The 25,589-nt window shown below is 40.3% G+C and overlaps 2 protein-coding genes across 2 annotated transcripts in view; both read left to right on the top strand.

Annotated features, from left to right (window-relative positions):
- The first annotated feature begins 217 nt into the window (after positions 1-217).
- Positions 218-4,712, top strand: snrnp27 (small nuclear ribonucleoprotein 27 (U4/U6.U5)). Its single transcript, XM_046841541.1, has 6 exons — positions 218-391; positions 702-840; positions 2,270-2,382; positions 2,490-2,569; positions 2,998-3,062; positions 4,496-4,712. Exons 1-6 carry the CDS (start codon positions 355-357, stop codon positions 4,548-4,550), a joined length of 489 nt encoding a protein of 162 aa, XP_046697497.1. The 5' UTR covers positions 218-354; the 3' UTR covers positions 4,551-4,712.
- Positions 4,713-5,616: 904 nt separating this feature from the next.
- Positions 5,617-25,589, top strand: part of mxd1 (MAX dimerization protein 1) — a 28,631-nt gene continuing 8,658 nt past the window's right edge. Inside the window, exons 1-3 of the mRNA XM_046841764.1 lie at positions 5,617-6,479; positions 7,187-7,286; positions 20,129-20,158. Of these exons, the coding sequence (XP_046697720.1) occupies positions 6,413-6,479; positions 7,187-7,286; positions 20,129-20,158 (197 nt within the window). The 5' untranslated portion in view covers positions 5,617-6,412. The remainder of the gene's footprint in view (positions 6,480-7,186; positions 7,287-20,128; positions 20,159-25,589) is intronic.

Below are 25,589 nucleotides of genomic sequence, written 5' to 3'. Positions count from 1 at the left end.
ATCACTGTGCTTTATATATTAAATTTCAGGCCATTATCAATTATATTTATACATGACGATTGACACAAAAAAATATATATTTCTTTTTTTATCGATTTTATTGAATGCTTTATCACCTTTTCTGAAGGTTAATTTGATTTAATGTGAGCGAACACGTTCACACCGGAACCACCACGGCGTAGGAACTAAGATTCCCCATTTGTTGTTTCCCTCCGGTACCTTTTAATTGTCGCGCGCTTGGATACCAAAATGGCGTAACGTGAACGAACACATCCAGAAATTTCTACCAGCTTTTTTTTGTGTCTTCTCTCCAGAAATCGCAGTTTGAAGTATTAAATAAATTAAACCGAAAAGATGGGGCGAAGCAGGAGCAGATCTCCTCCACGACGAGGTGGAGTTTCTTTTTTCTTTCTTTCTATAAGTTGCTTTTTATTTTCACAGGTTAGCAAAACAAAAAATAAACACACTAGCGGTGTATACGTATGACGTAATACATACATAATACAAAACGATAGCTATATTGTTGCACTTTACCGATCTAGTTTTTTTTGTTAAATCTAGTTTTTTTTTATGCTAATTCTTGTACTACACCCTATCTACCCGCACTTTATTTGATGTGGAGAGATTTGGGACGCGGCCGGTGTTAGATCGGCCATTTTTTATAATAATAATAATAATAATAATTGCTGCTGTTTTTGCAGAGAGGCGCCGCTCGCGCTCGTCCTCACGCGACCGCGAGCGCAGGCGCAGGGAGAGGGAGCGCGAGAGGGAACGCTCGCGATCCCGGGACCGCGAACGGAGAAGGTCGCGCTCGCGCTCTCCTCACAGGCGGCGGTCCAGGTAAGAACCGGTCTGGGTGAGGTGTAGGGTGCAATCAATTAATCAATCTTCTTCTTTCGGCTGCTCCCATTAGGGGGCGCCACAGCGGATCATCCGTCTCCATACCCCCCCCTGTCCTCTACATCTGCCTCTTTCACACCAACTACCTGCATGTCTTCCCTCACCACATCCATAAACCTCCTCCTTGTTCTTCCTCTTGTCCTCCTTCCTGGTGTCTCCATTCTCAGCATTCTCCTACTGATATACCCCATGTCCCTCCTCTGCACATGTCCAAACCATCTCAATCTCACCTCCCTCACCTTGTCTCCAAAAAGTCCTACATGGGCTGTCCCTCTAATAAACTCATTTCTAATCCTGTCCATCGTCGTCACTTCCAACGAACATCTCAACATCTTCAGCTCTGCTACCTCCAGCTCCACCTCCTGTCTTTTACTCAATGCCACTGTCTCTAAACCATACAACATCTCAGATCTCACCACAGTCCTATAAACTTTCCTTTCACTCTCACAGATACTCTTCTATCACAAATCACTCCTGCTATCACTCTTCTCCACCCACTCCACCCTGCCTGCACTCTTTTCTTCACTTCTCTAACACACTCTCTCAGCCTGGCTTCCACTACTCTTTTCCATAACTTCATAGTGTGTGAGATCCATTTCATTCCCCTGTAGTTACTGCAGGTCTGCACATCTCCCTTATTCTTAAAGATCAGTACCAGCACACTCCTTCTCCATTCCTCAGGCATCTTCTCACCTTCCAAAATCTTGTTAAACAATCTTGTTAAAAACTCCACTGCATCTCTCCTAAACATCTTCATGCTTCTACCAGAATGTCATCTGGTCCAACCGACTTTCCAACGACAATCCTATTCACTTCCTGCTTCACCATCTCCACACCATCCAACCTTCTCTCTGTCTCATTTTTCTCGTTCATCAGCTGCTCAAAATACTCCCTCCATCCTCTGAACACACTCTCCTCACTAGTCAACACATTTCCCTCTCCATTATTTATTGCTCTAACTTGCAGCACATCCTTCCCAGCTCGGTTCCTCTGCCTGGCCAATCGGAAGAAAAAGCCTTTCTCCTTCTTTAGTGTCCAACTTCTCATACAGCTCCTCATATGACTTTTCCTTGTCTTTCACCACATCCCTTTTTACCTGTTGCCGCATCTCCTTGTTCTCCTGCCTACTTTTCTTATCACTCTGTCGATCCCAGTTCTGTTTCTCCAACCGCTCTCTCCTTCTGCTCTCCTGCACTTCCTCATTCCACCACCACGTCTCTTTGTCTTCCTTTCTATTTCCAATCAATCAATCAATCGAGCGACATTACACACACACACACACACACACACACACATTCAGTTTGAATATGAATTTAGGTAAAGTGTTCGGTAACTGGGGACTTGTTTGTATGTGGTTATGTACCTGCAGGTCTCCACGGCGACACCGCTCATCCTCGCTGTCGCCTCTTCGGCAGAAGGACAGACGAGAGGAAGATCGTAAGGAGTCGAAGGAGAAACCTGCGAAGGTCCATCAGATATCAGGTGAGGTGGAGGTGAGTTGATTGCATACGTTAATGGGAATGCGATAATGAACAGGATCGTGATTGTGTGTGTGTGTGTGTGTGTGTGTGTGTGTGTGTGTGTTGCAGCGGAGGACATGCAGGGAAAAACAGAGGAGGAGATTGAGATGATGAAGCTGATGGGCTTCTCCACTTTTGACACCACAAAGGTAAGAGTCTCTCACTCACACACACACACACACACACACACACACACACAGCGGTTTTCTGTCCTCGTCTTTCCTCCCTGAACTTTGCGAGTTTAACATCACACAATTGGTTTACAAATGAAACCTTGGCAGGGGTAATATCTTATAATAATTATGATGTTGCATGCGATGACCACACGGTGGCGCCATGAGAACACACCTGCAGCTGAGACTTTGTGTCTCTTCCATTTTCTCGACCTGAACACCGCTGGCAGTCATGGCGTGAACGCGATCACGATGACGTCCTGAGAAACAGAATGCAGAATGTTTTGCTGCGTGAGGGATGAACTCGTGTTTGTGTGTAAAAATCAAATGAAGGTGCAATGCTGTGTGTGTGTGTGTGTGTGTGTGTGTGTGTGTGTGTGTGTGTGTGTGTGTGTGTGTTGCAGGGCAGGAAGGTGGATGGCTCTGTGAACGCTCACGCCATCAACGTCACCCAGAAGAGGAAATACAGGTGTGTGATTATTATTTATTGCTTTCCACAACTTTGGGTTTCTCTCTGTTCATAACAAATACACCTCTGTTTCTGCTCTTCCCTTCTGTTCCAAAAGTCTCTCTCTCTCTCTCTCTCTCTCTCTTCTCTGGCTTGCTTCCTCTCTTTCTTGGTCTCTCCCTCTCTCTCGCTCTGTATTTGTCTGTCTGTCTGTCTGTCTGTCTTTCTTTCTGTTTTCCTTTCTTTCTATCCTCTGTCTCTCTGTGTATCTCCTCTCTCAATCTTTTGCTCTTCTTTTCAGTGTCTGTCTTGCTTTGTCTTTCTGTCTGTCTTTCTTTCTCTCTTCTTTCTTCTCTGGCTTGTTTCCTCTCTTTCTGCATCTGACTCTCCCTCTCTCTCTGTATTTTTCTGTCTTCTTTTCTTTCTTTTTTTTCTTTCTATCCCTCTGCCTCTCTATGTATCTGATTTTCTGTCTTACTTGTCTTTCTCAATCTTTTGCTCTTCTTTTCAGTGTCTGTCTGTCTCTCTCTCTCTCTCTCTCTCTCTCTCGCGTGCGCATGCTCGTCGCGATCTGCATTTCCTCGTCATACATTTTGAGATATTTTCCAAACCTGAAATGCGCATTACTCGTACACACTCCATCCGGAGCTCTGACTCGGAAACGTGTTACTGTAACCGAGTCGTATTCAAGTGCGACATGCGAGATGTGGCGTTAGTTTAGTTTTTTTAAGTCAGTTGCGGACGCAGCGTCAAACCGTACGCACGATTGGCAGCAAGTTTAAAGTAACCTTAACGCTTAATGAGGGGGCGGAGCTAACAACGCCCTGACTCTCCGAGGGTTAGCTTTGTGTATCTCGAAAAAAAGAGCGAAGGAAACAAAACATGGAGGGGAAAATGGACATGTGAAACGTTTTCAGCTGTTTTGTCTTGGCAGGTGAAATGATGCTGATGATGATGATGATGATGATGAGGATAAATCTTTAGTAGTGATAAATTATCCTTCCAGCATTTTGCAGTGTTTGTCAGCAGGCTCTAATAAGATCAAATCAGCATTAATGATGAAACAGGAAACAGTTGCTCAGGGAAAAAACTAAGAATAAATTTTTAAAAAATCAGTTTACAAGAAATATACAGAAACAGGACCATGTTCTCTTTTACTGTAATTAAAGACACATCTATTAATTTATGCTGTGAAATACACAGAGATCCGTGACATGCCACGTCCTGCACACGTTAGTCTTTTTCCCCTTCGCACGCTGCTCCTGAACAGCCGCCGTGTTGTTTACTCGCTCCTTCAGCAGCAGCTCGACGCAGCTCCACTCTGCCGGCCAATCGCATCTGGAGTCCCTTCCCGGCTCGGAGACGGAAGCCTCCCATTGGCTGATGGTGATGTAATATGTTGGTGCAGAGATGATCAATGATGTAATCATGTATATATTTTTTTTCTTTCCCAGGCAATACATGAACAGGAAAGGTGGATTTAACAGACCTCTGGATTTCATCGCTTGATGGAGGAACTTTTTTCATGCTGCGTGTGTTTTTATGCATTCGTTACGTGTATATTTGAATTTTTGTTCATTTGTAATGTTAGAACTACATGCCTCATTATGTTTAATGTATATTATATATCATAGCATACACATCCTGAATTCCAATAAAATTTGAGTTTGATGTTTGCATCTTTATTTTATTATTAGAATATTTTATTATATAAAATACAATTTTGTAAATATTTAATTGATTAATCTTTACTCGATTATATTTATACACTGCTCTTTAATTAAAGGTCATTCCAGTGGTAGGGATTAATTACACTGTGATGATAAAATCGATCAGTTGTATCAATAATAAATGTTTATAATTATTAGATATAAAATGTCAGCACACAGTTTTTTATTATAAATATTAAATTATTAAAATTAAAAAAAGAAAAACAATGTTGATTATGGTTTTGAACGCACAGAAGCGGATCCTGTTTGTGCAAAACAGCATGTGCAGAGGAGGTGGGCGGGGCCCCGGTGGGACTTCCGGGGGTGTTGCTTCATCCGTCCAATCACAAGCGAGCATGTCGGCGCGAGCTGACCAATCGCGGTTGAACAACAAACCAGGCATGAATGGTTTACATTCCGAAACGAATAAACGCACGGAACACAACTCCGCTCAAACAACCGACACCGAATCCATCCTTTGACGCTATTTGTGACAATAAACACGTCATTTCCTTTGCGTTTTATTCCCTTTTCCGCTTTTTTATTCATTCTCTAAAGCTGTCCACCTTCATCCCGCCCCCTTTCGAGCGTTCCAACCAATCGCAGCGCGCCTCCGTGTCACGCGCGCCTCCCGTCCCCATCCACCAATAGGAAGCGCGTTTCCTGGAACGCGTCCTCGAATAGCAGCGCGCTGCATCCGTGGTTCACCTGTCGTGTTCCAAATTGCACGGATTCGCTTGAATAGTGTGCTAGGCGCTGGTGGTGTTCTCAGCGGCGAAGGGAGCGCGCGAGGGAAGGGAGCGAGGAGATGATTGGGATCGAGCCGTGTCTCCAGTTCAGGATAATGTGACAGTCGCTTCACAGCCGTTTCAGCTGCCTGCATAGAGAGACGCTCATAATTTAGCTAGCTTTTAATAGGCTTTTTTTTCTTAATTATTATAATAATTATTATTATAAGAGTAGTAATTTACCAGTTGCTAAGCGCGAATGGTTGATAATATAACTTCTCATTAGTTTAATTTTTTTATACACAAAGTCTGGCACTTCGTGGTTATTTTTTTATTATTATTAATTTCTCTGATTATTTTTTGATTGATTTTCATCAAAGCATCAAGTCAAGTATTTTTTAAGGCTATAATTGTGCTTGGCATCTTAAATATATATATTTGTTATAAATCTGGGCTGCTGTCAGAGGCTTGTTTTTGTTGTTTTTTTTTTTCTTTGACACTTAAAGAAGATATTTTTTATTATTACATTGATCAGCATTTCATTTGCACTTTATAATTTGCACCAAGATTTTACTCTTATTTTTTTTTTTGCCGTTTTTCCTTTTGTTTTTCTTTCTTTAAAAAAAAAAAAAAAGCTCCCCGGTTCCCATTAAACCAGCGCAGGTTCGCTTCATCTCTTCTGACACGTCATTTGGGATCCAAACACTTTATTGACTGCAGAAAAAAAAAAAAACTAGAACATTTTTTGCAACTCCTGAGCCTCTCAAAAAAACACAGTTTTTCCTCATGCTGTCATTCAATTAGTGCATTTTTTTTTCATCCTCTAATTGACACGGACGCGCGCGCGAGCAGCAGCACCACGGTTTCACCTTTTCCATTATAATAAATATATTACATTTTTATTTATAACATTACATTGGTGATATTGTTGAACATGGCCGCCATCGGGATGGTGCAGATGTTGATCGAAGCTGCTGAGTATCTCGATCGTAGAGAAAGAGGTAAAAAATATATATAAATATATACCAAATACATATATTTTACATAAATACTTTGCATGCATTGGTGTTTTTTTAGGTTTGCATGCAGGAATGCATGCACTATATATGTGTGTGTGTGTTGCTGTGGTCTCACACACACATACTGTACACACATGTACAAAAACAAATGTAACCCTTTTGAATTGCAATGCAGGATTAGGTTTTGTTTGCATAGAAATGCATGTGTTGTTGTTGCACGTCTCACGTGATTTATTATTTTTTTTGCATGCATGCATCCTCATGCATATTCAGGATGTGTGGGGGTGGGGGGTTGCACTCGTGCTTTCCTAGATTAGATTAGATTAGATTAGATATAGATATATATGTTTTTTTGGAGTCCTGATAGAGGTTTGTCCTGGTGCATCATAATCATCAACCTCCTCCTCTTCTTCCTTCTCCTCCTCTGATTCCTTCTCTTTCCCCTCCTCCTCCATGTGTTTTGGTTTGGGCTGTTGGGTTTACTCCAGTTCATATGACATCATTGACCCAAAAGTAGTATATCGCCATTTAAAAAAAAAACTGACAAAATTATAACCTTTTTGCATGAGACGATATGCTCGGAGAGCTGTCAGCTTTTATATATATATATATATGATCTAATCTAAAATTCTGTTGGATAATTAATTAATTAATTTATTAATTTATTAATGTTTCCCCCCCTCCCCCAGAAGCGGAACACGGGTACGCCTCGATGTTGCCGTTTACCAGCCACAAAGACAGGGACGGCTCCAAGCGGAAAAATAAAAGCAAGAAAAATTGCAGCAGCAGGTAAATGTGCGACCTAGTTTCAGCTCACATGCCCGTACACCCATATACATACTTGTACATCCATCATATTTGTTCAAATCAGAAATTCCCACAGGCATGTCCCAATACTTATGCACTTAACATTACCTATGCACTAAATATGCATGCATTATGCTCGTATATGCCGCATATGAACTAAATATGTATGCGGTATGCGGGTGCCAATACTTATTCATTAGCTCTCCAAACAGCCATGCCCTAACACATATAAACCTAATATTTAATCTCTAGGTAGGTGCCAGGATTTAATACATGTACAATAATTACAAATGAGAAGTACTTTTGCTGACAGCGTTTGTGAGCTAAACGTAGGTGCCAATACTTATGCACAAAAAATCCTTAAAAATATAAGTGTGAATGCACAAAACATGTATGCAGTTTGCAGGTGCCAATACTTATGCACTATGTATGTATGAAGAAACTAAACTGTTAAATGGACAGTAAACTGGTGCTCCAACTGACAATTATTTTAATAACCGATTAATCAAATAATTTTTTGATTAAAAAATGTTTTTAATGAGATGTTTTTCTTATTATAACTACATTCAACTCCAATATATATAATATAATAATAATATATAATATATTAACGTTGTTTTGACGTTCAAAGGAATACACAGACATTTTTTTTGTTGTGAAAATATGCATCCAGAATATATAATTAATTAAATGTTGTATAATAATGAAATTATATTTGCATAAATTAAATATGCAAACGTTGAAAACAAGTACATTTTAAAACAAGCGTATTTTATCAAACATGTTACCTTAAAAAATATACATTATTGTACAAAAGCATAAACATTTGCTGAAAACCACAACAGTGACCAACAATATCATCAGTTACTGCTGCTGTTATTTGCTGATTTTAGATGAATGTTTGTTCGCACCGGTTTAATTGAATCATCACGATGTTGTGAGCGAGCTGATTGGTTGACCTGATGCTCACGAGTCACTACAGAACAGATCCAGTGCGACTTTCCTGAAGTTACAAACAGTTTACACAATAACACTTCATTACACTTCACCATTTTCACATGATGAGGATGTTGACAACCAATTTCATTATTGATTTTATTAATTAGTTGTAGCCCTGCAGTAAACATTTATGCCTTATATATGGGTGCCAATACTAATACACTGCATATGAATTAAGGATCTTACCCTACATGTACAGTGAACATATATGCTCTATGTACGGGCGCCAATACTTATGCCCTAGGAATAAATGAATGAACCAAGCCTGCATGTATAGTGCACATATATGCTCTATGTAGGGGTGCTAATACTTATGCCCTAGGTATGAATTAAGGAACTAATCCCACAGTTGAAGTGAACATATATACTTTATGGGGATGCCAATACTTATGGACTAGATATGAATTAAGGAACTAACCCTACATGCATATATGTCGAATATGTGCCAATACTTTTGCTCTAAGCAGGAATGAAAAAAACAAGGGGCACTGATGCACCACACATGTATGCACTACATGGGTGCCAATACTTATGCACTAGACACCTATGAACAATAGCTATGTACAATGTTTAATGTACACCTATGTACATTAAACGTGTTCAATATATGGGTGCCAATACTTATGCACTAGCTAATGCACTAGCTATGTATAAATATATCGTTGTTCGCTGGTTCTCGGGTCTGAAAACGGAAAAAAAACCCTCACACATCGTGTCTTTGTCTTCGTCCCCGACATACGCAACACGACCGGTCCACTGCTTTATAGCGCGATGCCTAAAAATCCCGTCAGGAGCGAGACAGCATGCTAGCCGTCAGCTAGCGCCACCCTGAGCTGGGATTTAATTAGTGCTCAGGAAAACCATGAACGTGCCTCATTTCTATAATCCAAACTTTATTGACTTATACTACTACGATCTTCCATCGACAAAGGTTTATATAATCACGCTCGTTAGCGTAGCGTAGCAACAGCTCATTCGTAGAGACCGATGCGTACCGGATTTCTGTAAGCACATCGTTGGACGTTGTCCAGCGAGTCCTCATTTGTCAGGTGAGTTGTCTGATACGTTAAGGACAGAAACGTAGTAGAATGAAAGGTGGCATGACATGACGTCGAGGTTATGCACGAGTTTGAGTGTTGTTGCATCATAAAACATAACGGCCAATCACGTTTCAGTATGCAAATGTGGGGCATGGTGCAGTTCAGGACATGAATATCATAATCAGGAACTGATATTCTGTCGCTCCTGGAGCCGGCTGCTCGCCCCGAGGCACTCGACCTCGTCCCATCACGCAGGGGGGTCAACATCCCATTGTGTCCAAGTGCGAGGATGCATTTATCTCACACGTAGCTTTGACGTTCCCGACGCACTCCCACGCTTCTCCCTCACCCTTCTGTTTATTACTCAGCCATCATTCACTGCCCCAGGCCTCTTCATCCTCTCATCCTCCTCCTCCTCGTCCTCCTCCTCCTCTGTCCTGTTAAGCAGGGTCAAGCTGATTGTTCTCATTACACATATTCTCGTCCCTTTGATGTTTTACTTTTTTCCCAGTCACGAGCACTTCGATCAAACGCCGGTATTCCAGTGTACAGATGTGGTTTAGGACGCAGCCGGACTTACCGTCCTCTATAAACAGGAAGTACAGCAGACAGTGAGGATAAGCGTTAAGATGGCAGCCATCTTGGACACCTTGAGCCTCTAAAAACGTGAAGGCGGAGTTAATGTGTAAAGCGATGTTGAAGAAAGTTTGACCTCAGCATGGTTTTTTAACGGGGGACAGACGAGGAGGACATGGACCTCGAGCACTAAAGCGCCGCCGCATCACATGCATGCTCGGGGATCACGATTCCCTGCAACAGAGAGAATGTGAACGTGTTGCTTTTACACGTTTACAGAAGAATCGAACTAAAAGCCTGTGTACAGACGATGCAAGAACAAGCTTCAGTTGTAGTGTGTGTGTGTGTGTGTGTGTGTGTGTGTGTGTGTGTGTGTGGCGTGTAACAGGAGATAACTGGATAGGGATAAGGGTAACCCAGGGTCAGCTCTATTTATACACAGCAGTGTGTGTTGTGGTCAGGGTAGGGAAACTTATTCCAGTTCAGAGCGAGCAGGACATCGTGCAGGTGTGTGTGTGTGTGTGTGTGTGTGTGTGTGTGTGTGTGTGTGTGTGTGTGTGAGAGAGCTTTACCAGCTTTCTGCAGCGGATTTTCCGGATTTTTTAAACGTAATCACAATGTGTTTTCCCAGTCGTCTCATGTCGTCATGGCAACAGCATAGCCATCCCCCAACCCCTGTGTGATAGGTGGTATCTCCCGCCATCACGAGGGAAGACCGTCTTAAAGATTCAACATGACGTGCAAAGGAAGAAGATCCAAATTAGACAGCCGTTTTATTTCCCATCATCCTCATTATTATTATTATTATTATTAATGTTGTTTGATCTCAACCAGTTAATTAATTCACTGATTAATAAATCAATTACGCCAAATTCACCGAATCGAGTTTAACACAGATAAGATATCGATATCGCAATAAAGTGTGGCATGATACATTTTGGGGATGAAGCATAAAAAAAATTTAATTGTATCATATTTTAAATAATCTTTATTGCGCCTCGAAATATTGTGATGTAACAAATTAGCATTTATTTCTTTCTTTATACACAGTTTCATTTGTTACGGTTTTTTTTGTGGATTGTTCATAACAGTAACTGCGTTCACATCTGCAGCAGCAGATCACAGCGCAAGTGCTTTTACCTAAACGCTTTTTTTTTTTTTTTTTAGACCCTCTTTATAACGAGTATGAGATCCATTACAGACCCAGGTATAAGGGTTTTGTCCTTGTTGCCGTGGTAATCGCTGGTCCACCATGACCGGTTTAATAAAGCGAATCAGTCGCAAGTCACAGTGTCACAAAATGTCGCATATCACTAAAATTCAGAACAGTACATTTATCAGGACATTTATACACAAGCTCCGCCCCCTAGTGCACTACCGCTTATATGTATGTGTATATATATATATATATATATATATATATATATATATATATATATATATATATATATATGTATGTAAATTAGGGGTGTAATGGTACACGTATATGTACTGAAATTCTTCGGTTATGTCATTTTTGCAGAACATGCGGAACATAGTTAAATTTCCCTCAGGAAGGTATATAATGGCGGACCACAAGTTCGTTTAGTCTCCGCCTCGTGCGCATTTTTTTATTATTATTATTCAACTTGAAAACATACACAACAATGTCAGGGTATAATAAAGAAAGTGAAGTCAGTGTGGTGTCACTGTGGCCACTCACTTCGTTCAGGAAATCAGATTTGTTTCACGCATGCATGAAAATGCTAAAGAATCCATAGCGCTAGCGTTAGCCGCTAACCAGGAAGTGTCTGGTGTTCTTTATAAAACGGAGATTTGTTTTTGTTGTTTTTTGGAAAATACCATCCCCATTTCTACCACCATTTGGTAAAATGATTACTGTTGTTGTTATTATTATTATTATTATTATTTGTGTGTACATTTTATTGTAAAGATCCGTGTTTATAGCGCGTCGTTCTTTTCAGTGCGACATTTTGGAAAACGTAAAGATTCGGGATTATCTCTGATACTGGAGACTCCTTTCCCAATCATCGAGAGATTCACTGTATTTCTATTATTTTTAATGTTGTTGTTAATTAAATAAGAACGTGATCGTATCACGCTGAGCCGCAAAATATCAAGTCGATGGACGTCGTTCAGAGGGCTTAAGGAAAGCCGGAGACCTACTGTCAAATTGATAGTCGTGTGTGTGTGTGTGTGTGTGTGTGTGTGTGTGTGTGTGTGTGTGTTAACCTTGTGTCAGCCCTTACGATCCAAAGATATTCCCTCTCGCTCTCTCTCTCCCTGCACGCCTCCCTTCTACTTTGGCTTGTTACGTTTCCTGATGGCTTGTTGGGGGAAGGGTAGGGAGTGTTACGCTCTCCGTGTGTGTGTGTGTATGTGTATGTGTGTGTATGTATGTGTGTGTGTTTCATCCTCCTTTCCTCCCCCTCCGTTCTGCATTGCTGCCAGCTTCGAGCAACAAGTACAGTTCCAGCTCCGGCATTACACACATGACAGTTTTCCACCTACCTCTTCTTCCTCTTTACTCACACAAACACACACACACACACACACACACACACACACACACACACACACACACATCCTGTCCCAAAGCTGCCACAGACACTAATATGGCTTTCCCTTAGTGTAGAATATTCCTGTTTTTTAATAGGAGGTGTAAATTTCCCTCGTGACGAGGAAGCTGCTCGTCGTTAGAGTAAAGCCAGGAGTGTTACACCTCACTCAGGATTTACACCAAGCGAAATAAATATAAACACACGCACAGGGTGGAAATGACACGGGTTATTTTTAAAGGAGAATTTCTCGGCTTTTAGGAGAGAAAAAACGTGAACGAGGAAAAGATTCGCAGGTTTTGTCTTTTTTATTCGCCATGTTAGAGGTTTGGCTTCGGCCGGGTGAACAGGTGGCTCTCAGCGTTACAGCACAAGCCCCTATAGTGCACAGAGCTGCGTTATGATAGCACACACACACACACACACACACGCTTAAGAACACAGATCTCGTGCGAACAGAGACGAATCACTTAATGATCCAAAGACGCAAACACAAAATCACTCAAATCAGAAACACACACTGACCCGTAACACAAACACCTCAAACCAGTAACAGTGTCCGGTCTTGTATTTCACCCCCCAGGCCTTCAGTGGTCTCCTACCTGAATCAATCCACCTCTTAATAATCATCATCATGACACGTAATAACATTAATAACGTGCTAATGCAAAAAAATTTTCAACGGCACTAATTTTATTAACGCACCGCGCATTTCCGTTTGATCATTTTTATTAAAATATAAATAAATAAATAAAAGAGGCAATTAAAAAAAATATATTACAACCTTCAACGCAGCACACGTTTATTCACAGCTTTCTTTCTTTACTCAGTTATAAATAAATAATAATAAACTTCACCGAAAAATCACTAAACATTTGTTTTTGATGCGCCAAGTCTCAAATCAGCACCAAAATCCCCCATGACGCACACATCCGGCAATTAAAACCGTCCGTGTGGAAACACAGCAAAAGACCATCATTACTTTCAAACATTTACAAGAATATTTTGTCTTCATGCGCTATGTTGAGTTTGGTTTCACTAATTATAAATATATATATTTATATATACATTGCATAAAGCATCAATATTTGTTCATGCACATGCTGATTAGAGTATTAAAAGTATTAATTTAAGGTACGTTTAGAACAGATAAAAATGTGCACACAATATTTGACATTTATTTATTTATTTATTTATTTATTTATTTATTTATTTATGTATGTTTTAAATAGCCTGACTACCTGAATTTCCTCCTTTCTTTTCCCTAGTTTTTTCTCTTTATTTTTTCCTTAAAAAAAATAAAATAAAATTCCCATTATATTCCTATTAAATGTAATTTTTTCCTATTTCAAATTTTCTTTTTTCTTTCTATTTTTTTTTTTTTTTTTTGCAAAAGTGTCACTTAGAAACAGAACTGACTCGAGTCAAGAATGTCTCAGGAGAAAAATGTGCAGGTTTCACAGAACAGGAAACGCAGTGCACCGTCGAGCTTTCGCCTACCGGATTATGTAGATGCGAGAACACACACGTGCGGGTATAAACGTGAGAGCGCCCGTTGCCGGAGTAGCGCCCCGGGTGTTTTGAGAGGACGGGGTATTTTTAGAAGAAGGGTCAATAGATGAGAAAACCGTGAGGGGGGAGGGGAGGGGGTGTTAGAAGAGTATCGTTCATCTCTCTGTCTTTATTCTGCCATACGTACAGAAAATTTGGTGTGTAGAGAAGAGAATTTCACACTGTTATTGCATTTAGTCCATTTATTTTAATGATTTCTGATCATTTATGTCAGATTCTAAAAATGAATAAATAAATAAAACTTATAGTGTATCACTTTAGTCATCCTGTCATACAAATACATTTAGAAATCAAAATATTAAATTCTTATTAGCAGCATTATCTACATTATTTGGACACCTGACATTTTCAGCCACTTATGTGGTTCTTCCCCAAACTGTTGCACAAAGTTGGTGGCACACAGGTGTACAGAGTGTCTTTAAATAAAGAAGCATGAAATTACCCCTTTACTTGAACTAGGAGACCCAAACCTGTTCAAACATGCTCCTGTGTACAAAACCAGCTCTATAAAGATCTGCTTTCCATGGGTTGGAGTGGAAGATCTACTGCTATTGAGCTCTAAACCCTATTGAACACCTTTGGGATGAATGTGAATGCTGACTGCCCCCAGACCTCCTCACATTCTCACATTCATCAGTACCTGACTTTACTAACACACTTGTAGCTAAAATAATCTCCACAAATCTCCATAAAAGCTGAAGAAGAAGGTTGTTATAACAGCAAATGGTTATTAAAAGTGGAATTTGATTTTCAAAAAGCACATAATCTTATGATCAGGTGTCCACAAACTTTGTCCATATAGTGTATTTTGCTCGCTTATGCTATTATATCAAACATAAAACACGAGATATAAAAGTAATACGCACTGTAGACTATTTTCATGGAACAACTATAACAATGTTTTTGATAGTAACCGGCTATGGTGTACCGCTCTTAGTTACGTCCAATAAAGTAATAAAGATGAAAAACTTCCCCTGCTGCCTTCTCTTTCTGCCAAAAAAAGTACGTCGTCACATTTCCGAAGAAAACGCATAAACGCCTGCTACTGATTAGATACACTACTTCTGTAAATGTTACACAAAAGTCTCCTAACAACAATAACAAAAACAACCCCTTCACAGATCAGCCAACAGCTGATTGGCACATAAAATTCTCTGTTACATGCTTATTTCTTATGTTTGTTAACAATAAATCCGAGTACAATTTTGGAGCAAAATAAAACATTTTCCAATCTTTTTCGATGCGCTCTGTAAACAGAAACAACCCTACAGGAATATTTAAAGAGCAAATGAACCACTGTACAGAAAGAGTGGTGTGTCTTAAACCAACCCACGACACTAATGTAACTTGAAAAAATTAAGCTCTAGAACATGACATTGTATTGCGTGTGGGTGGGAAAGTTTCACACATCTAACTACATACAACATTTAAGGTCAAAAAATGTTGTACAGTATGTAGAGTGTGTTTGTGTGTATTAACCCACTGTAATGTTTTACGTTTATGGTATTAAACGTCTTACATTAAAGTAAAAAAATAGATTAAAGGACACTGGTGTGAATTCTCTGAAACAAGGAAATGTTTAACTTGTTTAAAACGTTAAACATTAATTAAACATTATTTTTGGTAACAAAAGAAAGTTTGAAATATGGAAATTATGTAACAACACCGATAGTGTATTCGCTGTACACACACACACACACACACACACACACACACACACACACACACACACACACACACACACACAAATGTAGCAGCAGTACCCAGGAGCAATCCCTGAGAGTTATAGACCCGTGACCTGGTGTCCATCAACCACTCTGTATGCTTTACTGTACTCCATACACACATACACAAGTTTTCAATCATTGTAAGGATTTTTAACCTTAAACAAAAGGACAGACTTTTTTTTACTTGTATGGTTTTTCAAAGAAAATTAATGAGTAAAATCTGTGAAGTCAAATGAGGACGCAGATGTAGTCCTGTCCTTGTGAGGACCTTTGAGCAGATGATTAGCTAATTAACACTATTCTCTATACCTATACCCTCATCTCTAACATTACTAAAAGCTCCTGTTGCCAAGTCAGATTCCTTGTGTGTGTAAACATACTTGGTAATAAAGCTGATTCTGATTAAACAAAACAAATTTTTTAATAAAGTTAGTAAAAACACGCTGTATCGTTGTGAGGTGATTATGAGGACCCTGACCCAGCTTTGCAGGGACCTGCTCTTCTTTTTTGGTCATTACAAAGGGATAAATAGTTGTTTTTTTGTTTTTTTTTATCCAAAGCAATTTACATTTATCTCATTTATACAACTGAGCAGCTATCGGGTTATGGGCCTTGGGATTTGAACTCATGACCTTCAGCTCCAAAGTCCATTGCTTTTAACCACTAAGCTACAACCTCCCTTTTTCTTTCTCTTTCAAACACACGTGCACACACACACGTGCACACACTGGCTCCTACATTTCTTTCTGATTTGCATAGAACTGCATGGAAAAACTCAAACGAATTCAAATATTACCCTGGACAGAAACAAAATAGCCACCAGTTGATGGTATTGAACTTATCTCTGCAGCTGTTATTGGTGTTACATCATTACAAGATAATCGGAATTCAGATGAATTAGTTTTAATGAAATAATATTGAAACTAAAATATAATAAAAGCTTCAAGCGAAGTTATACACAGTATAGCAGTACTCGATTCTGCAATTTGTTACAAATATTACAATATTCAGACCCCTGTAACAAAATCTTAAGACATACCATAACACACAACTGTAAGTTTCATATGTGCATTGTGAACATCCCATTCCACATTTAGTTTGTGCTGTTATAATAAGCTCCACTCTTCTGGCAGGTTCCACTCGATTTTTTAGAAATTTGTGTGAAATTTCCTGCAGCCACAAGATTGTTAGTAAAGTCAGATGAGTGAGGTGAGGTGCCCTGGGGTGCAGTCAGCATTCACTTACTTATCTTAAAGGTGTTCAATAGGGTTGAGAGTCAGATAGCAGGAGATCTTTCACACAGTTTCAACCCATGTAAAGCAAATCTTCATGGAGCTGGCTTTGTGCACAGGGGCTTTGTCATGCTGGAACAGGTTTGGGTCTGCAAGTTCATTTGAAGGGAACATTTCATGATACTGCATACAAAGACATCCTCTACAATTGTGTGCCTCCAAATTTGTGCTAGAAGTTTGGCAAACCAGCACGTATGGCTGAAAAATTCAGGTGTCCCAATCATTTTTTGTATATCAACAATTTTGTTCAGAATTTGAAACAAAATTGCATCATCCTGCAGCGATTTCTGAGCTTCCCAACTTGTTTCCTTAGTAATTAATAGTATATGATATGTAAGAATATATATATTTGTAAGTATTTGGCTATCTTATACTAGCTTAGCAAGTGCGAAAGAATGACGCGATTTGTACAAAAGTAACACACATCGAGCAAAGTGTTAAAAATGTAACATTGTAATAAGATTCCCAAGAAATCCCACAAAGCGTAAACTCCTCTGTTACATAGTGCTGGCACTGGAGATTCCTTCTCTGCATGATTAATGAACATCTCCTAGCAACAGCAAAATGGTCACAGATCAATAATTATGTTTTACTTTGCTAAATCTAAAGCTTCACACGAGCTAATCGAGCAACGTAACGATCCTCAAGATGACATTGTGGACCAGGATGCTGTAAAAGATTAAACCGAGTGAACAGCTCTAGATTTTGAGCATTGAACAGCACAAGAGGATTAAGTCTTGAGGATAACTTTCCTTTGCACCACCGAGCACACCGCTGCCTCTGTAGAGGAGACTCGTAGCTATAAATAAAGAAACACTTTCGCATTCTCAGCCTGGCGGAATTTCTCTCTCATCATTGTGCTGCAGAGCCATTTCGGAGGTAGTACCATGCTCCCTTGTACATAATCATAGAGTTACACGAGACAAAGAACATGTATCGTGTACGAAATATGTGGTGCTAGGATGCAGAAAATCTCAATTAAACGGCTCGAGGATTAAGTCTGGCCAATCTGAATGGCCTAATCATTTACTCTGGGTTGTGATTGGCTCTGACGTCAAAAATGGATTGGATTGGAAATGGAATGGAAACCAGATTTAGCCAATGAAAATAAAGAATGCAGTCACGTGTATCTTTAACTCAGCCCCTTTTTGACGTTATAGGATACTTCAACCAATAAACTAGAAGAGAAACTATGCATAGGCTACACTACAGTACTGTACAGTACTCACTATAAATGTGAGATTTTTACGAATTTACACAAAATTCATCTAGTTATATTCTTGAAAATGTTTTTGTGTATGTTTAAAGAGTGTTGGAGGATTATTTATGACTTAAACGATAAAAAAAGCATTTTTCCCGGTCAGTTTTGGCACGTAAATACCGCGATACACGGGGGACGACTGTACCCCTACTACTATTAAACTAGTAGCATTACTACGACCCCCACAACTCTCATTACTACTGTTGCTACCACTGCCCTTACAGTTACTGCTACTACCTAAACTATTGCTATCTACTATCTCTAGTACTACAACTGCTACTACAACTGGCCATGACTACTACCCTACTGCTACTATTGCTACGACATGTGGTGTTACTACTACTACTGCCTCTATTGCGACTACTGCTTATACTTATACTACCTTTACTACTATTATTATTACTACTACAATTGGCGTTACTGCAACAAGTGCTTCTACTGCTACTGCGGCCTTTAATGGTGCTACTTCTGTTACCTTTACTACAATTTCTACTACTATAAGTAGACTACTACTGACACTATTACTTTTTAAAGTGACATCACTTTTACTACTATTACAAGTGGCATTACTACTACTACTGCCTATAAAAATAACTTTCTTTCGGCTTCTCCCATTAGGGGTCGCCACAGCGGATCATCCGCATGTTTGATTTGGCACATGTTTTTACGCTGGAGGCCCTTCCTAACTCAACCCTCCCCATTTATCCAGGATTGGGACCGGCACTAAGGCTTGTGCAACCCTAATGGCTGGGGTTGGTTCCCTCCCAGGGGATCGAACCCGAGCCGCAGCGGTGAGAACGCCGCATCCTAACCACTAGACCACCGGGGATCCTGTACTACTGCTAATACTGCTATTGCAATGCTAACTATCTATCACTACCACTCCAACTACTATTACTTCTTTTACTACCACTACTAATATTAGACCAACAAAATGTAGCTTGTCATGTTAAAGAGGGAAAAATCCTGAAAAAAAACCCCCTGGAAAACCAGTTGAAACATGCTGAAACTGGAGACTCCTTTCTATAAGTAAAGCCATCACCATCCAGATACCAGGCACTCTAGCTACCAGTTGCCCAATAGCTAAAGGAGATATCAATGTCTTACTTATTATTATGTTTTATAAAAAAAAAAAAAAAGCATAAATGTAACCACAGAAACCCCTAGCAAGTTTTCGGATGGCGTGAGTCACACGCTCACAAAAAAAAAAAAAAAAACATCCGCTCGCTTTCTCAACTACCAATTACAGGTCGGACGAAAGTCAGAAACATGTAATTACCAAAATCCTGACATGCTGTGTACACACGATACACGGTCACACTATCTGAGATAACACACACACAAATGCACAATTACTAGTTTGCAACAACAGTTGGACAGAAATCAGAAATTGACATGCTGCACAAAGTAAAAAAACAAAGCCAAAGACATGTACAGGTTCATCCTCATTTTCAAACCATCCATTCATCCACTTCACACTCACATTCAGCCATATTTCCACTGTTATGTGACTCATTGTGTTTTCATGCTACGTAGCTGGTTTTGGCACCAGCAGCCTTTTTTTTGTACACCCACACACTCATCATGCACTCTTTCTCTCTCTCTCTCCCTCACACACATTCTCCTCCTCCTCCTCCTCATCATCATCATCATCATTAACATCATCCACCTCCACACTGCACACTTCAAATCCCCCTATGAGCACATTAGAGCACTTCTGTAGTGCCTTTTTGGGGGAAATGTTATAATGCACTGTAATCTTTTACCCATTTTCTCTTTTTCTCTGTCTCTTTCTGCAGGTCAACGCATAACGAGATGGAGAAGAACAGGTATGCCCATATCTTCATCCTCTTCCCTAAGTTTTATAGGAACACTGTAAAGGCACTTGGCCCCACCCTTTTTCACATAGCCCCGCCTACAGAATTTAGGCTAGCTCCTAGAGTCATGTGACGAGTGCTTCGTCTGCATGTCGATTCATCTAAAACTAGTATAGATAGTCCCTGAATTACAATAGAGATGTCTTGATGATCCTAAGTCGAGCTCTATACTAACCCTAACCCCAACCCTAACGTCAACCTCAACCCCAACCCCAACGTCAACCCTCACCCCAACCCTAACGTCAACCACAACCCAAACGTCTAACCTAAAGTCAACCCTAACCCCTACCCTAATGTCAACCCCAACCCTAACGTCAACCCTAACCCCAACCCTAACGTCAACCACAACCCTAACGTCAACCACAACCCTAACGTCTAACCTAAAGTCAACTCCCAGCCCTAACGTCAACCCCAACCCTAACGTCAACCCTAACCCCAACCCTAACGTCAACCCTAACGTCAACCCTAATGTCAACCCCAACCCTAAAGTCAACCTCAACCCTAACCCCAACCCTAACGTCAACCCCAACCCTAACGTCACCCCAACCCTAACGTCAACCCTAATGTCAACCTCAACCCCAACCCTAACGTCAACCACAACCCTAACGTCTAACCTAAAGTCAACCCTAACCCCAACCCTAACGTCAGCCCCAACCCTAACGCCAACCCCAACCCTAACGCCAACCCCAACCCTAACGTCAACCTCAACCCCAACCCCAACCCTAAAGTCAACCTCAACCCTAACCCCAACCCTAATGTCAACCCCAACCCTAATGTCAACCCCAACCCTTGGGGTTAGACAACAGCTGAAATTGGGCTTTAAATCAACAAAAAACACAGAAAGAAATAAACGCTCTAACACTAAGATAACTGAACTCTGACTGAATAACTGAACTGTTGACAGCCGGCAAAAGACCATCTCGAGCTCCTGGATATGAACTTTGAGTTGATTGAGTGTTTTCTTGAGGCTTGACCTTTAATTGAATGCAGCATTAGCATGCAAAGTAGAGAATGTATTATTATAGAAGGTCATGACATGATTTCCATGCACATAAACAAGCATTTTGAGAGTTATAACATGAACACTTGTAGTTCTAATATGAGAATGGTCAAGCCTATTCCTTCCTATTCTGTGGTTTAAAAGCTTCAGTGATCACATTGCTATCTTTGTGAGCTGTACATTTAGTGGTTCGTTTAAATCATTTCCTTACCTATTACAACAATGTAGCTATGTGACTGGTTACAATTTCTCCGTTTACTCGTGCGCTTCTAATTTTGCATGCGGTTTCATTCAGTTCATGGAAAAACAGTGCAGGGGTTTGTTCTGGTTTCATCGTGTTTATTAAGTTTCTCAAAAGCATGAACGTAGTGTTTTTGCTTACAGTCTAATTATCTGGCTGCGATAAGAACTTCCCGATTTCGGTCATGTTTTTTTTCTTTGTGAGCCACGTAATACATTTGTGCTGAAACATTCAGTGGTTATTATTCATTATTATTTTTTAATACACCTTTAAAAAAATATTCACAGATGCACATTTTAAAATTATTTATTAAAGAATGATGCATCCCATTTTTTGTGTTTTTTTTTTTAATCCGTATGTGTTGCTGCAAAGCATCCGGAGAAACATTCTCGCTCCTGTTTTTCACACCAGTTCTTACTCATTCAGGCGACCTTTTAATGTTTTTTGGTTCTTTGACTTAAGCTGGGTCACAGATACACACACACACACACACACACACACACACACACATGCATGCATGCACACAAATCCAGCTCAGCTTGCAAACGGCGTTGAATAATACATTTTCGCCGAGCTCAGCAGCACGAGCGCATGCAGGATGTCTGAATCTCTTTTGAAACCCTTAACGCCGCCGAGTCTCGGGTCTCAGACGGGCCTCAGCTACTCCTCCCTCTGCAGTTATTCAACACCACAGGGTCCCACAGCTACACCAAACACGCTTCAGCGTTCAGGTTTAAACACACGTGTTCGGTCCTGAATTGAGTCAAAATGGAGGGCAAAGTCAGTAAAAATCACGTTAACCCCAAACGCTCTGGTGCGTAGAAATAAATAGGGCAAAATGTAACATATGTACGCTATGTTGTGGGACACTATAGGGGCGACTTTAACGTCTCGCGTTCATAGTAAGCTGATCCACCGGTCAGGTTCTATTTACATTCATCCTTTCAGCAGTTTTAAACCCGCAGACATCTGGTCAGCAAAACACAGGGCAGAGTTTATGGAATTAATGCATGTTTGTTTCTCTATTTAATACGAGCTGTATTTGCAACTAGGCTATAAATACATGAGCATCAGATTAGTATGTGTTATTCCACTTTTAGTCCCCAATCGCTGTTATGAAAACCTCCACTCTCCAGGGAAGATGTTCTACTAGATTTTGTAGTCTGCTTATGGAGATTCATTCAGCCACAGTAGTGTTAGTGAGGTCAAGTGCTGATGAAGGTGAGGTGAGGAGCGCTCTATTTCATTCATGTTTAATAGGGTTGGAGCTCTATAGCAGAAGATCTTCACAAACTCCCAACCCATGTAAAGCAGATCTTTGTGCACAGGGCCAATGTCAAGTTCAAGTGAAGGGAAAACGTCCTGCTACTGTATCCAAAGACTATACAATCATGTGACGATCAAACAACTTACATTTATCTTATTCATATAACTGACCAGCTATGGGGTTAGGGGCTTTGCTCAGGGGCCCAGGAGTGGCAGCTTGGTGTGGCTGGGATTTGAATCCATGCCCTTCAGATCCAAAGTTCTTTAGATTTACCCACCAAGCTACAACTCCCACATATATCTGTAAAAGTCAGCTGTCCAAAAATAATTTAATCCAACTCAGTGTGCGGTTTGTATCAGTACAGATTTACTGTCCTTTAAAAATAACTCAACATACAGACATTATTGTCTAAATAACAATAATCAAAAGTAAGTCAACATGTCAAAACTGTTTTCAAAGTGTGAATATTTAGTGGAAACATCATCGTTCTCCAGCACTACATTAATACTCCTGGGTATGGAATTCACCAAAGCTGCACAGGTTGCTGCTGGTAAACTTTTCCTCTCCTCCATAATGACATCACGTAGCTGCTGGATGTCAGTTTCATGGTGCTTCTCCATCTTCCGCTTGAGGAGCTCCGCAGAAGCATAATAGGGTTCAGGTCTGGAAACAAACTTGGCCACTCCAAGTGTAGTGGTGTGTTTGGGGTCGTTATTATGTTGGAAAACTGTAGTTCGGCCCAGTTTCTGAACTGAGGGCATCATGGTTTGCTTCAGAACATCACAGTACATGTTGAAATCTAAGTTTCTCTCAAAGAACTGCAGCTCCACAGTACCAGCAGCACTCATGCAGCCCCAGACCATGATGCTGCCACCACCATGTTTGAATGTAGGCAAACACACAATGTTCTTGGTTCTCCTCACCAGGGCATCTCCACACATGCTGGACACCATCTGAGCCAAACAAGTTTATCTTCGTCTCATCAGACCACAGAACATGGTTCCAGTAATTCATGCTCTTGGACAGGTTGTTCTTCAGCAAACCGTTTGAGGTCTTTCTTATGAGCAGATTCAGAAGAGGCTCCTTCTGGGACGACGGCCTGCAGACTTTGCGGTGTGTGGCATATGGAGTACTGACGAGTGGACCTTCTGCTTCTGCAACCTCTAAAGCAACGCTGCAGCACTCACGCGTCTTTTTTATGAAGCAGCTTCTGCACCTGAACACTGTACTGTAACTCAGTTTCAGGGTGATACTGGCCTTCTTACAGACTCGGCATCTCAGTGAAGAGCAACGATTCTAATTCTCAAATCCTCAGAGACTCTTCACCATAAGGGTGCATGTAGAACATCCAGTGGTCAGTGTGAGAGAATTGGACTTAAAGCACCACATTGTAACTGCTCTAATACAAGATACACATTTCTATGGTTCTGTGAAGCAGACAAAAACATGAACATGATGAATAGGACGTGTGGATTTACACTTTTACACCACCTACAGCTGTTATCACTGAGGGTGTACTCACTTTTGTTGGCAGTTATTTAGACAGTAATGGCTGAAAGTTGTTATTTTCAGAGGACAGTAAATCTGTACTGTATACAAACTGCACATTGACTCTAAAATATATCCAATATATCATATAGCTGTGATCTGAACAAGCAGTTTTTATATTGTGGTGCTTCCAAGAGTAGTCTTTACATGCTATCTGGGTAAATGCTTAACGGTAGGGGCGAAAGATCCGCCATGTTTATGGCTGAATGGGGTATTTCTGTGCCGAAGCATCAGGCCGGAACGGTCTGGTTTTGGTTAGCAATAAAGAATTTATAGCGGACGGCGGGTTCCTGTTGTCACGTATGTAAAAGCAGCTGACAGTCGCTGCCTTAGCATTTTAACTTTAAACTAATGAGGAAAAAACTGCATGTCATGGTACAGAGGAAAACACGAACTCTGCCGTAAACGTGGAGAGTCCTTCCAAGAAGTCTTATTAGTGGATCCTCTGTACACTGCGAACAAACCGTTGCTATAGAAATGCTAGTGCATCAGTTTTAACCTGTCCGAGCTCCTGTTCTGTTCTGACCAATCAGAACACAGAGTTCAGAGTTCACGAAAAAATAGTTAAATATAAATCGCAAGTGCACAAGTGAAGAGCGGGTGGCCGTTTAACACATGAACGACGGGAAGTGTGTGTGTGTGTGTGTGTGTGTGTGGGTTTGGCTACTGCAGTTGAATGATGTCCAGAGAGAACCGAGTAGAGAATCCCTCAGTTGTCCTCTACAATCAGACGCTCTTCTTCTCCGACCTTCCCCCGTTACACACACTGTCGATATTGACCACACACACACTCTCACGCACTCACACACACTGTTCTCTCTATTGTTCATCACGACACACCACAGTGCCACCTAATCTGAATTGTTAAAACAATTCCTCCGAGTTCAGAAGGTCGGATACGTACAGTGAGAGATTTACAGCCCACAGGGTCAAAGGTCACACACGAGGGAGATTAAATCTGCTCCCTTTAGTACCTGTCGTGTCGACGCCATGCCACGAAATATTCAATTACAAATATTCATTCATTTAGTTTATTTTTAAAACAATATATAAATATTACGAAGATATATAAAATGTATATTTTTTTAATTGTGATTTATTCATTTATTTGTGCAAATTAGTTTTTCCCTCCATTCAGTCCTTTATTATAATTTTTTTATTACCTTCTTACCTCAAATAAAAACATTATATTAATTTTTTTTGTGCTGGTTGCAGTTTCTAATTTTTTTTTTCTTGAATTGCTCCCACCCTCAAAAATCTTTAAAATTATTATTATAATTTTTTTTTTTTACAATTTAAATGGTTAATATTTATTTAATGTTAAAAA

The sequence above is a fragment of the Silurus meridionalis genome, chromosome 27 (genome assembly GCF_014805685.1).
Source record: "Silurus meridionalis isolate SWU-2019-XX chromosome 27, ASM1480568v1, whole genome shotgun sequence".
NCBI lineage: Eukaryota > Metazoa > Chordata > Actinopteri > Siluriformes > Siluridae > Silurus > Silurus meridionalis.
This window is presented reverse-complemented; position numbering and strand designations above follow the sequence as displayed.

What these genes read in the sequence shown, in the direction of transcription:
- snrnp27 (XM_046841541.1), top strand. Translation starts at nt 355, where the DNA reads ATGGGGCGAAGCAGGAGCAGATCTCCTCCACGACGAG. An exon ending in CAGATCTCCTCCACGACGAG is followed by an intron (nt 392 to 701) that starts GTGGAGTTTCTT and finishes CTGTTTTTGCAG; the next exon opens with AGAGGCGCCGCTCGCGCTCG. An exon ending in CCTCACAGGCGGCGGTCCAG is followed by an intron (nt 841 to 2,269) that starts GTAAGAACCGGT and finishes ATGTACCTGCAG; the next exon opens with GTCTCCACGGCGACACCGCT.